The following is a 12,336-nucleotide window of genomic DNA, read 5'->3' as shown; positions in this document are numbered from 1 at the left end:
AAAACGTCCTGGAAAATCCCGGGAAACTCCAATAAACCCCCCAATATAGAATTGTAAATATATAAAAAAAAAATGATTTCAACACTTGTTTTATAACACTTTGAACATTATTTAAAAATGTGTTCGAATATAAAATTTTCTAACAAAAAATTCGTCACGTACTATTCAGACGCCCTTTGCAGTTGAAGTGACGTCGCGACGCCTGATTCCGATGGGTTGTGATGAAGGAAGACCCAAAAGGAAAACAGAGAAAAACACAAACAACAGTTTGACAGAATGAGTTCCGGTTCGGATGACACGGTTAATCAAATCTTATCATGTAAGTGTTATAATGCTTCCTTTTGAAATTTTCGAGTTTGTTCTGAATTTCGTTTAACATTGTGTTTCTGGTAACAATATTTTTTTTATTCGGGAGGTAAATAACAGGTAAAACAGTAATGTAAATTGCACTGATGCACGAGTGTGCGTGAAAAATGTTTAAACTAGAGGTTGAACTCCAACCCGTAATCTCTTACGGCGTGTTCGTAAATTGATTTTTTCTATTCGAAGTGATTTTTTTATCGATGCTGGCGTTCGTAAATGATAAACAAACGTATTGCAAAAGCATTAGAAAGTGATTAAATATTATCGCTTTCATTAAAAATTGGATTTCGTGCAATGTTTTGCAGTCGCAGTTATCCGTACAAAGATTGGCTGAAAAGAGGTTAGCGTGTAGAACTCCGAAAGATTTTACACTGATTTGACAGGTCGCACGAATGTACAAGTTCGCACAAATGTTGCAGTCATGAGTGCGCAGTCCAATTTAGTGCGCTGCGATTAATAATTAAATCATCAAATCTCGCGTGAGCTTTCATTACGTCGAATGAAACAGAAACACCGAAGCGAGAAAAACGCTTCTGAAATTTGAAGAGTGTTTTTCAAATCCTATTTTCATTCCTTCGCCGATAACCCTTCAAAAAATACGTAATTTTCATGGACACTAATTGTGTCAGATATTCCACATTATGAATATAATTTTTTGCAATTTTTAGAGCTATTTTTTAATCATATAGGAACATACGACATATTCAAACATAAATCGTTCATACGTCTTAACACATTCGTCGTTTGGAGGGGAAATTTGTTTCATTCGTCTCTTTTCTTTCGTCCTTTGATTCGTTCAACTTGCACTTACGCCCAAACGTTTCTGATGCAAATACTATGGGAAATTTTCAATTTTCTCGGCGTAGTGGCTGTTTAATAAGTGAAATATCTAGTGTAGCGGTAAATTGGTGAGTAAATGCATAATGAAATGTGTGAATCGGGCGCGCCATCGGTCAAACCAGCTCGCTGCTGCTGATCAGCTTTCTGTTGCCGACCAGCTGGAGGGGAAATTTGTCTCATTCGTCCTTTGATTCGAACAATTTGCACTTACGCCCAAATGTTTCTGAGGCAATTACCGGTAAATTTTCAATTTTCTCGGCATAGTGAATGTTAACTTATTGAGTTGTCGAGTGCAGCGGTAAATTTATTAATGAATGCGTAATAAAAGTGTGAATCGGGTGATTGGGTGACTAACAGCAGCAGGCTGCTGCCGCTCAGCCTGATGCAGTTAGTTGTTAGGTTTGCTGCTATACTGCTGCTGTTCGGTTTTTTTTCCTTGCTGCATTATTTTACAGCGTTCGAAAGCCTGCTTGAGTATCGATTTAAGAACGCTTGAAAAGAAGAATCTGAAATAATATTCATTGCCAGGTTGATATTCTGAAAACCTCTACCTGTATACACTTGTTTGCTCATGGAATCCATAGCGAATGTGCTAGGTTTTTCTTCCTCTGCACATTCGCCGTTTGGAAGAAGGGACGTAAGCAACATTGAAATTGGCAATCAAGGTTTTGTTTCATTCGTCATTTTGGAAGTCTTAAATTTTACATATTAAAACGGTTTAAATTGATTGTTTTATCAATCACATAGGTAGATAATGTTATAATGAAGCTTTTTTAGTGAATATCTCAGTTTTTCAAATTTTGTTTCATTCGACGTAATGAAAGCTCACGCGAGAAATTTTGACATCTATCTAACAAATCGATCAACTATTGCATCATTCAAAAAATCAATATATGAACGCGTCGGTAGTTGGCGCTTATGTTACGTCGCCAAAATTTCGGGGAAGCCTCCTTCTTATAACATTAAAATGCGTTCATTCAAATCTGGAAATAATTGTTAACCTAAAACTTTTTTGCATGTACCAAAGCTAATTCAGTTTCGCATCCAACGAGTGGACTAGGATTTTTGCATGTGAACAAATGAGATCTTAGAACAGTTATTTTTTTCAGAACGGATAAAAATAAACAAAACAAATTAACCAAATCTTTTCATCATTCCATTAGGTTTTCCCCCAATTAAGACTTCTAAACCGTTTAGGTTTCCGAGTCGTCGAAAAGGATCGTACGCCGTTTGGCATAAAATCATTTGACATAATGGTCGTAACGGTATTACTCGGAAATTCGGAAACATGTTGGAACTTTTCAATTTTCCTCGAAATAAAAATTCTATACTCTCTGTGGGTAATACACAACTCAAAAATTTGAGCTGCAGTTTCTGTAGTGTCAGGTTGGCAATCTTGCCCTTTGACAGCCGATGGACATGACGTCACGCGTCAGCGAACCCCGATCTTGGACGTTCTTTTTGGTCCCACGTTTCATGGGCTTCAAGTTTACTGATTTGGAAAGCAGTAAAATTTTATCAAAATGAAGTAAGTATCGGCGTTTGTTGCTGTTATTCGTTGTCGGAATTAGTGTATCCTTGCCAGTGTTAATCAAAACCGTTGTTACTTTTCAGGATCGGCCTGTGCGCATTCAGCGGTTTCAAAATTTACCCCGCCAGTGGTAAAACTTTGGTCAAAGCCGACGGAAAGGTTAGTAGCCAATAGTAAATAATGCATGTATTTTTAGGAAACCGTTTTCCGGATTCGGGAAATTTAACACATTTCTATCTTCGTCAGTCAGTGTTTAACAGGATATTATGCTAATTAACACTTCGAAATCAATTGAGATATCGATTGTTTTTAACATAACCTTTACAAGTTAGGTTCTCCGATAGGGTAACCAAACATTTTTGTTTGGAATGATCATTCAACTTGTTTTTACCAACACTTATCTTTTTTTTATTCATCGGAGTTTCCAATAAGATTTTATTTAATAAATTAATACTACTAGGTATGAGCCGTTTCAAATAAAGATTGAACATAGAAACATTAATACTTAATTCCACACATTCCTTATTTGACAACTTTTGCAGACTTTCACTTTCCTGAACAAGAAATGCGAGCGTTCGTTCCTGATGAAGCGCAACCCGCGGAAGGTCAAGTGGACCGTGCTGTACCGTCGGAAGCACAAGAAGGGTATCGTTGAAGAGGCCGCCAAGAAACGCTCCCGCCGGACCCAGAAGTTCCAGCGCGCCATTGTCGGTGCCTCGATCACCGATATCATGGCCAAGCGTAACATGAAGCCGGAGGTGCGCAAGGCTCAACGCGACCAAGCCATCAAGTGAGTAGTGTTTTGGTTGTTTCCCTCCTCAACTAATAGTTGCTAGCTCGGCGGCCTTCTCGCGCGTTCGAGCGTTTCCGTTTTTTTAAACTATGGCGCTCGGCAGAAGTAGCAAGGCTAAAGCAAAACTATTTCGTTCACCTGGGACTCCTACAGTTTTGCTACTAGAAACTGCATAGGAATTCCATTCTTTAGAAATTGGACAATTCCGTATTTGGTTAGATCGTTTCAAATGTTGAAAAAAGAAGCTACATTCGGTTAGTTTCAAATAATCTTTTATAGTTGAATAATTCCAAAACAAAAGGACTATCTAATCATCGGAACCGTTCAAAAATTCTGACAGGTTAGCTTAAAAATTTGAATTTTTATGAGAATTTAAACAAAAATTCTTATCTCTGTTTTTAAATTTCCTTTCCAAGGGTGGCCAAGGAAGCCAAGAAAGCCAAGCAGGCTGAGAAGAAGGTCAAGAGCCAGCCCAGTCAGAAACAGCAGAAGCAGAAGGCTACCAAGGTGTCACAGAAGGCGGCTCCCCGTGTCGGAGGAAAGCGATAAACATTGCGTTCCAACTTTCTCCCCTCGTTCTGCGAGCGAGTTACATTTTGCTAAGTATAAATAAAAAACAACTAAAAGGCACTTGTTGTAGACTATCCAATCCATATCCGATGGCCTTGGAACGGGTTTCAATTTTCAAGTCAATCATAGGTAAGTTCAAGGTTCTTAGATATACGAGGTTCTCCGACTTTCACAGTAAGTAGGCGAGGAGTGAGCGGGGCTTTCAATGAGTTTGTTTATTTTTTGCTCAGTATTTCTGTGGTTTGTTGGTAAAACAAACTTCATGAGTTCCGCATAGTTGCATAGCCTACATAGCCAAAATGGCTGAATCGGGAATTCGATATTCGGTAACACCTCCTGAATATATACACACTACAAATAAAAAAAGTTGATAGCCCAGTTTGTTGTTCACTATTAGATAGAATATAATATCTTTGCTATTACTCTAAGCCACAAAAATACAGGAGTTTTTGATCTGTCCTAATTTTCCGTTCGTAACATAAAAATTTGAAGGAATTTTTTAACACGGAAAATAAAAAAAAGGTAAAATTTACCTTTTTGCGAGGTGAATTTTTTCCACCCCTCTTTCGAGGTAAATTTTACCTTTTTTTCATTCATTTTTCATTTCATTTTTCATTGGAATTTATTCCTTCCCAATAAACAGTTTTTCTAGCAAGCTGCTTCATTTTAACGATTCCGGAATGATTTACATGCAACAACTTCAATATTTTTGGAATAAGACTCTTTGGTATCACCACCCGATTTTGAAAAAGTAAACAGCCTTTCATTATTTCTAAATCAACCTAGCAAAAAGGTAAATTTTACCTTTTTTCAATTCACCTAGAAAAAATGGTACATTTTACCTTTTTCGCCTAGCAAAATAGTAAATAATATCGTTTTCCCATTCACTGATTTGAAAGGTAAATGCTAGTTGGTTTGGTTGGTTTCTTCAATAAAAATGAAAACAAAATTCATTCAAAAATTTATATTTATTTTAAAAATAAATAGGGACAATTCATTATATTATTTTTTTTAAATATATCACCTTATTTAAAAAAAATTATTGAGGTAAGTCCTTTTTTCGCCAGGCTCGTGGCAATTTGGCTTCGCGTTCTTCCGCGCCATAATGGCGACATCCAGTCAGGTCCGGCTTTTCCGGAATGATATCTGTAGGATGACGTGGAATACACCTCGAAGCTGGGCTGATCTGAAATAAAAACAAATTATTATGATGAGAACCAGCACAACTAAATAATAGCTAAGAAAACACTTACAATTCTGTTCCGATTTTTCCATATTGGCACGAAACAAAACTTCCCTTCTGAACGACAAAACAGCTTAACCTCAATTAACGGATTCGGCAAATAGTTCTTTTGTTCGAGATGATTGTACCGTTTTGTTTAGCTCAATCCAGGTCAATTCCACCTCGCTAAGAGGTAAGTTTTATCTTATTTGGATTTACCTTTTTTTCTAGGTGAATTGTATCTTTTTTCCAACCTCGATTCAGGTAAATTTTACCTTGCTGTTTAAGTGTCACTACTCTATGACTGCAACCTTTAACACTTACAGTCACTTTCGATGTTTCGGAGATGTTATAATAAAACACTTGTTTATCAGTTGATGACCAAATGTAAACTGATCATATATTTTGTATGATAAGATCACGAACCGTATTGTGGTGGGTAGAGAGAACACTTCTCTCTCTCACATACATTAAGTAAGCGAAACGGTATTCGCGCTTAAGGTCGAATGACATAATAATTCTCCCCTTTTAAAATATTACTTACATAAATACATAATACACCTATTCAATTTCATTTGAGCTTTACCCTTTGATTACTGAGTGCTATTCTTTTATTTTTAATTCTTGCTGATCTTCTAACTGTTTCTAATTCAGAATTTATTTCATTTGAATATTCATCTTGATTACATAATTTTGATTCATTGCCGAAACCTTCGAAATCTTCTTCATCTTCTATCGACAATTTTCTTTTTCTATTTTTGGATACAATGGGTACAAGAATGTTTTGTCGAGATGGCATTCTATTCTGTATCCTCATCTGATCTTTGTGGACATTTGTAGTCACGCTTCCACACGCCACCTGAAATGTGTTCAAAGATATTCGTTTTATAAATGATGCTTCTATCCATTTCGCAAACTCATGCTGTCTATAGTTTTTTATCCACACTTTGTCACCTAACACTAAACTTTCAAATTTATCACTTGATTTGTTTTTGTCAACGGTAATTTGCTTTCGGTGTTTATATTCAACGGGTTGCTCAATCATATTTCTCGAGAAATGATATTTTGGGTTAATCAGATCTATGAGTGTTTTTGGCCTATACTTAAATATTTTTTCTGATGGAAATCTTTCCTCACTAGTTACACATGTATTTCTATAATTGAAAAGGAAGTAATTTAACTGGTCTTCAGTATCCCATGACTTGATTTCTGGCTCCAACATATACTTTTTTAACACATCTTTCACCAGCCTTACCATCCTTTCTGCCTGACCATTACTTGAAGGATGATAAGGTGGACTCTTAAGAACTTCGATCCCTTGATTTTTTAGAAAGTTGATAAAGGTTTGTGAACTAAACGGAGGGCCATTGTCTGTTACTACGATATCTGGTAAACCAAAAACAGAAAATATTTTAGCAAATTTCTTGATTACTTTGGATGCGTCCGTACCATGTTTCATCCATTCTATTTCGATCCATTTAGAATAGCTGTCAACAATTATTAAAAATATTTTTTGTCCCAAATAAAAAAAATCCGCATGTATCCTGCTAAATGGTTTTGTTGTCGGAATCCAATAGGAATCCTTTACTTTCGTCGGCTCTATCGCCATTCTACAGCATGTGATACAATTTCGTACATGTTGTTCAATATTGGAATTTATTCCTTCCCAATAAACAGTTTTTCTAGCAAGCTGCTTCATTTTAACGATTCCGGAATGATTTACATGCAACAACTTCAATATTTTTGGAATAAGACTCTTTGGTATCACCACCCGATTTTGAAAAAGTAAACAGCCTTTCATTATTTCTAAATCAACTTGTTTTGAAAACATATTTTTAAATTCTTTTTCAATTCTTTGTGGCCAACCTAATTGAACAAATTTAGAGACCTGATTTAAGATGTTATCTTTTTCTGTTTCCATAGCAACTTTTGAATAGTCTAAAGGCACAGTGCTCTCATAATTTAAATGTTGTATAACTGTTGTATCAAGGTTTGGAGGAACATTTTCTAGCAGAGGAAATCTTGAGCAGAAATCAGCATTTGCAAGCTTTTCCCCTTTTCTGTAGCATATTTCGAAATCATATATCGACAACTCTAATATATATCTCTGCAATCTAGTAACAAAGATTGAGTTTTTTCCTTCTTTACCGAAAATACCCATAAGAGGTTTATGGTCCGTATAAACCGTGAACTTGTGGCCATAAAGATATTTGTGGAACTTCTTGATAGTACACACAAGTGCCAGAGCCTCTAAATGTAATATAGGGTATGATTTTTGTGCGTTATTTAACGAAAAGGATGTAAAGCTAATGGGTTTCTCTTCTCCATTTACCACTTGTGCCAAAACTCCACCCAATCCATAGTTACAAGCGTCTGTTATAACAACCAAAGGCTTGGTAGGATCATAAAAATCTAACATTTTTGATTTTAGCAAGGCATTTTTACTTAGTTCAAAAGATTTCTGACAATCAATTGTCCAGTTAAATTTACTATCTTTTTTCAACAACTTATAAAGTGGTGAAAGCTGAAATGCAAGTTTAGGCACAAATTTACCATAGTAATTTATAAGTCCCAGATACGACTTCAATTCAGTTGTATTCCTTGGTATGGATGCATTTTTTATAGTTGTAAGTTTATCAGGGCAAGGACTCAACCCTTTGTGTGAAATAATATGTCCCAAATAAGATAATTCGGATACAAAAAACTTACATTTCTGCCAATTTACCTTAATGTTAGCTATTGACAAACGCTTTAGTACAAGAATTAATCGTTTTTTACACTCTTCAGCATTTCTCCCTGAAATCAAAACGTCGTCTAAATAAACAGAAACCCCTTCAATATTATCTAAAATTCTCTCCATCGTGCTCTGAAAAATGGCACAGCTAGAAGATACACCCTGAGGTAGCCTATTATATGTGAATAGCCCCTTAATTGTGTTTATCACCATAAATTTTTTACTTTTCTCTGATAAAGATAACTGTGTGTAAGCTCCTTCAAGATCTAAAACACAAAATGTAGTACAGCCCGACAATTTAGCAAAAATATCTTGTGCCACAGGTAGGGGGTAAGTATTCGGAATAATACATTTATTTATAGATACCTTGCAATCTATAACTAAACGTATATCCTGATTTTTCTTCACTACAGCAATAACTGGCGAAGCCCATTCGCTGGTTTCTATTGGAGTTATTACATTTTCTTTTTCTAACTTCTCTAAATGCTCTAAAACCTTCTCCCTAAGACCATAGGGAACGTCATAGGCTTTTTTAAATATGGGTTTATTATCTTTTAATACAAGTTCTGCTTCATATCCGCGAATAGGCTCAGAAAAATCTTTTTCAAAAACGTTCGAAAACTTTGTCTTCAATTCTGCAATTATAGAATCTTTATGCGGAAATACAGAAACATGTTTAATACTTGAGGTTTGCCTAGCGAATGTATCTCTCCATCGAGGGAAAAATACATCTAACCATTCTCTTCCTAACAGCGGATATAAATTATGACTGGATCGTTGAACATTTTCTTTTAAGATAACCAAAGGTAATTTTTCTATGTGGTTGTTTAAATTGATCCACACATTGGCCTCCCCAAGTACATCAAGTTTACCACCATTCACAACCACTAATTTTCGATTGCTTTTAAAAACATTAACCGAGAAAATTTTTTGAAACATATTTTCGCCCATAACAGACACAGCTGAACCAGTATCAACTTCCATTATAATATTATGACCTTCAACAACAACATCAACTAAACATGAGCGGTTTGATCCCTTATCGTTCGATACCATCATACACCAATAAAAATCACCTGAATTTTCTTCCTCAGACTCCTCACTCATCTCTACTCTTAGTCGGTTCAGCGCTTGATTTATATTGCTAACCGTATTCCTCGAAGGAGCCGGAATAGCAACACTCTGAACACGATCTGCTCTGCTTGGACCCGCTCTGTTGTGGATGAAAACGTTGCATAGCCGTTTAATATGTCCTTTTTGACCACAACGATTGCAAGTCAAATTGGCATATCTGCTTTCTCGGTTTCTGCTGCTGCTCCTGTGGTCGAAAGATACCCTTCTGGATCTCGGATCTCCACGACTTCTACTACGACTACGGTAGTCAACATTCCTTTCGTTCGTAGATTGGTACCTATTACCACCGTGAACCGCCCTACCCAATCTCTCTCTCACTGAGCCCACAGATGCATTTTGATGATGATTGCTGCCCAGAATTTTTGCTCTGTTTGAGGCTAATTCCCATTGCGTTACAATCCTTTCAGCCGATTGCAAGGTTAAACGATCCTGTTTCAAAAGTTCTCTCTGCAAATCTTTATCCCTAATCCCTACTAAAATCCTGTTCCGTATAGCCTTTTCCTTATAGTCACCTAAATCGCATTGTGAAGCAATTAATTTCAAGTCCAGAATGAAACTTTCAACCGTTTCGTCTTCCGTTTGAATTCTGGATTCCAGCTTGAAACATTGTACAACATCTGTGTCTTCTTTGTCGAATCTAGCTTTCAGTCGAGCGATCATGTCATTATAATTAACAGTATTAAGGTTTTGTCCGGGATATAATAATTTCAGTTCATTGAAAATAATAGGGCCGCTGAGCGTGATAAAAAGAGATCTTTTGCGTTCATCTGGAGTTTGGTTGAATTCAAAGAAATGCTCGAATCGTTCCGCGTATTGGCTAAATAATGTTCCAGGAACATAAGGTTCCATGGATCCTACAATGTTAGCTTGAACATTAGCCATCTCAAACAGAGCTGAGAGATGCGGTCACTAGAAGCATAAAATTCACGGTTATTACTCACCAATGTTATTGGATGTGTTGCTCTCAATTCACTCACCAAATCGCTACGTGATGATACGTGAATTCTCTCGGCAAATGATCTCACTTTGGCAGCTCACTCTCTAGGCGCTTGTCGAACTGGGCAATGGCGATGATGATTCCCTTATCCACTGATGATCGATCCGAAATGGCGAAACACAAAAGAATGTCGAACAAAGCTGTACACCTTTAACAGGCAAGCTCAACTTCCACGTACAAAATGGCACTTCCAACTTAGCTATACACCGATTCAACGGCAAGCTTGCGATGTGGCACTCTAGCAATTTTGCTCAGCCTGTTCAAGAACAATGTATAAATACGCACTGAATACTTTTCTAAAACAGATAGACTTTGTCACAGCCGAAACCGACTCTTCAAAGCTATAGTTTGTTCAATTCGCAATCACGCGCTTAGCACGAATTATAGATGCGGCGGTAAAACACACAAACTGACCAACGCGGTAAGTGAATTTATAATTCGCTACACTTTTCCTCGTCGTCAATTTAAGTGTCACTACTCTATGACTGCAACCTTTAACACTTACAGTCACTTTCGATGTTTCGGAGATGTTATAATAAAAACACTTGTTTATCAGTTGATGACCAAATGTAAACTGATCATATATTTTGTATGATAAGATCACGAACCGTATTGTGGTGGGTAGAGAGAACACTTCTCTCTCTCACATACATTAAGTAAGCGAAACGGTATTCGCGCTTAAGGTCGAATGACATAATAGCTGTGAGGTGAGTTTCACCTCGAAGAGGTAGAAGTTACCTTTTTGGCTTTCACGAGCGTTCACCTTTGCTAACTCGGTAAATTTTACCTTTTTATTATTTTCCGTGAAAGCATTTCAAGTCAAACTGCTATTTTTAAAGCATAGGTTAGTCTATTTTTTTACGATCCTAAAAAGAGTTGTGAATTACCATTTTCACGATCAAATGCTCAAAACGTCATCCAGTGATGATTTTAAATGGATTTTTTTCCTTAAATAGTGGAATTTTTGTTTGTATGCGTTTTATCTGTGTTATCAGAATTCTAAGAAAAATACCAATTCGGCTTTGAATAAAATGATTGATTGATTTTCATTTATCATCGACTCAAAAATGATTATTTTCGATTCTTCAGATGATATCTTAAGAAAGTGAGAGGTGATGCGAAAAAAATCCGAATAAAGAGCGCCAAATTCTTCCAAAACCAGTTAAGGCACCAAAAGATTTTAGTTTTCACAGGGTGTCCAATATTAGGCTCACACCTATGATAGATGTAAAATTATCATCTCGCGTGAGCTTCCACTACGTCGAATGAAACAAAATCTAAACAAAGAATTTTAATACGAAAAAAATACAAAAACTGACATAAACTAGTCGCAATTTCTTTCCATTTAGAATATGTGTAGCCTGAACCTGGATTGTATGTGAGATATAAATTGAATTCTTGAGATGTTTGATACGACGTCATTAAGGCCGCGTTTTCACAAAACTCACCATTCATGTAAACGTATTGATGCGTTCATCTTCAAAATTTTTCTTGTAATCTACACACTTTTCAAGATAATTTAGAGTTTCAAAATATCAGAATATTTTTTAAAAAAATGAAATGAACTTGTTTTTATACTCATAGAAGTTTTAAAACCCTATATTCAATGATTTTTAAAATCATAATTTGAGTGCATTTATTGCAAAAATCAATAGAAAAAGCCCCTAGATGTAGACTTTTGATGTCTGTATAACAGTTGAAGGCTCTGCTGGAGCTTTCAAATGAGCTGTCAAATCTGGCAAACAATATGCTTCTCTTTCCACCATATGTGAATTTAGGCTAGGGAGACAAAGAGAGACAAAAGCTCTAACTGCTCGATTTTTCGACTGTTATAATGTGTGCAACATTTAATTGATGCACGCATCAATAAGAAATTTTGTGAAAACGAGGCCTAAAGCTCACGCGAGACATATATAATCGCACCAGCACTACATTTTAATTCGGAAGTCCCGACCTCCGGCGAAGTAAAATTAAGTACTAAATTGCCGGAAGTCTATGTTCAGCTGTAAGTTCACCAGCGACGTTTCTAAAAAAAATATTTAAATACAATAATATCAGCCCTTATTCCGCGCGTGAGGTGACGAAAGTCGAGTCACCTTACTTTCACGGGACTCTAGTCACCTTATTCTGATAGTCGGTGTAAAGTGAAGTG

The 12,336-nt window shown here is 36.3% G+C and overlaps 2 protein-coding genes across 2 annotated transcripts; one reads left to right on the top strand and one right to left on the bottom strand.

Annotated features, from left to right (window-relative positions):
- Positions 1 to 2,620: 2,620 nt before the first annotated feature.
- LOC129746638 (60S ribosomal protein L24) lies at positions 2,621 to 4,157 on the top strand. Its single transcript, XM_055740427.1, has 4 exons — positions 2,621 to 2,731; positions 2,818 to 2,893; positions 3,277 to 3,524; positions 3,944 to 4,157. The coding sequence occupies exons 1-4, from the start codon at positions 2,727 to 2,729 to the stop codon at positions 4,074 to 4,076; spliced, it is 462 nt and encodes a 153-aa protein (XP_055596402.1). The 5' UTR covers positions 2,621 to 2,726; the 3' UTR covers positions 4,077 to 4,157.
- A 914-nt stretch (positions 4,158 to 5,071) lies between these two features.
- Positions 5,072 to 10,878, bottom strand: LOC129748547 (uncharacterized protein K02A2.6-like). Its single transcript, XM_055743199.1, has 2 exons — positions 5,351 to 10,878; positions 5,072 to 5,283 (listed from the first exon to the last, which is right to left on the bottom strand). The coding sequence occupies exon 1, from the start codon at positions 10,067 to 10,069 to the stop codon at positions 5,891 to 5,893; it is 4,179 nt and encodes a 1,392-aa protein (XP_055599174.1). The 5' UTR covers positions 10,070 to 10,878; the 3' UTR covers positions 5,072 to 5,283; positions 5,351 to 5,890.
- Between the last annotated feature and the right edge of the window lie 1,458 nt (positions 10,879 to 12,336).

Source organism: Uranotaenia lowii, chromosome 2, assembly GCF_029784155.1.
Source record: "Uranotaenia lowii strain MFRU-FL chromosome 2, ASM2978415v1, whole genome shotgun sequence".
Taxonomy (NCBI): domain Eukaryota; kingdom Metazoa; phylum Arthropoda; class Insecta; order Diptera; family Culicidae; genus Uranotaenia; species Uranotaenia lowii.
The sequence above is the reverse complement of the archived record's forward strand: the minus strand, read 5'-3'. Positions and strand labels throughout refer to the sequence as shown.

Bases quoted from the DNA above. Each gene is read 5' to 3' on its own strand.
- LOC129746638 (XM_055740427.1), top strand. The intron at 2,894-3,276 runs GTTAGTAGCCAA...CAACTTTTGCAG, and splicing joins TGGTCAAAGCCGACGGAAAG to ACTTTCACTTTCCTGAACAA. The intron at 3,525-3,943 runs GTGAGTAGTGTT...TTCCTTTCCAAG, and splicing joins CAACGCGACCAAGCCATCAA to GGTGGCCAAGGAAGCCAAGA.
- LOC129748547 (XM_055743199.1), bottom strand. From the start codon at position 10,069: ATGGCTAATGTTCAAGCTAACATTGTAGGATCCATGGAACCTTATGTT.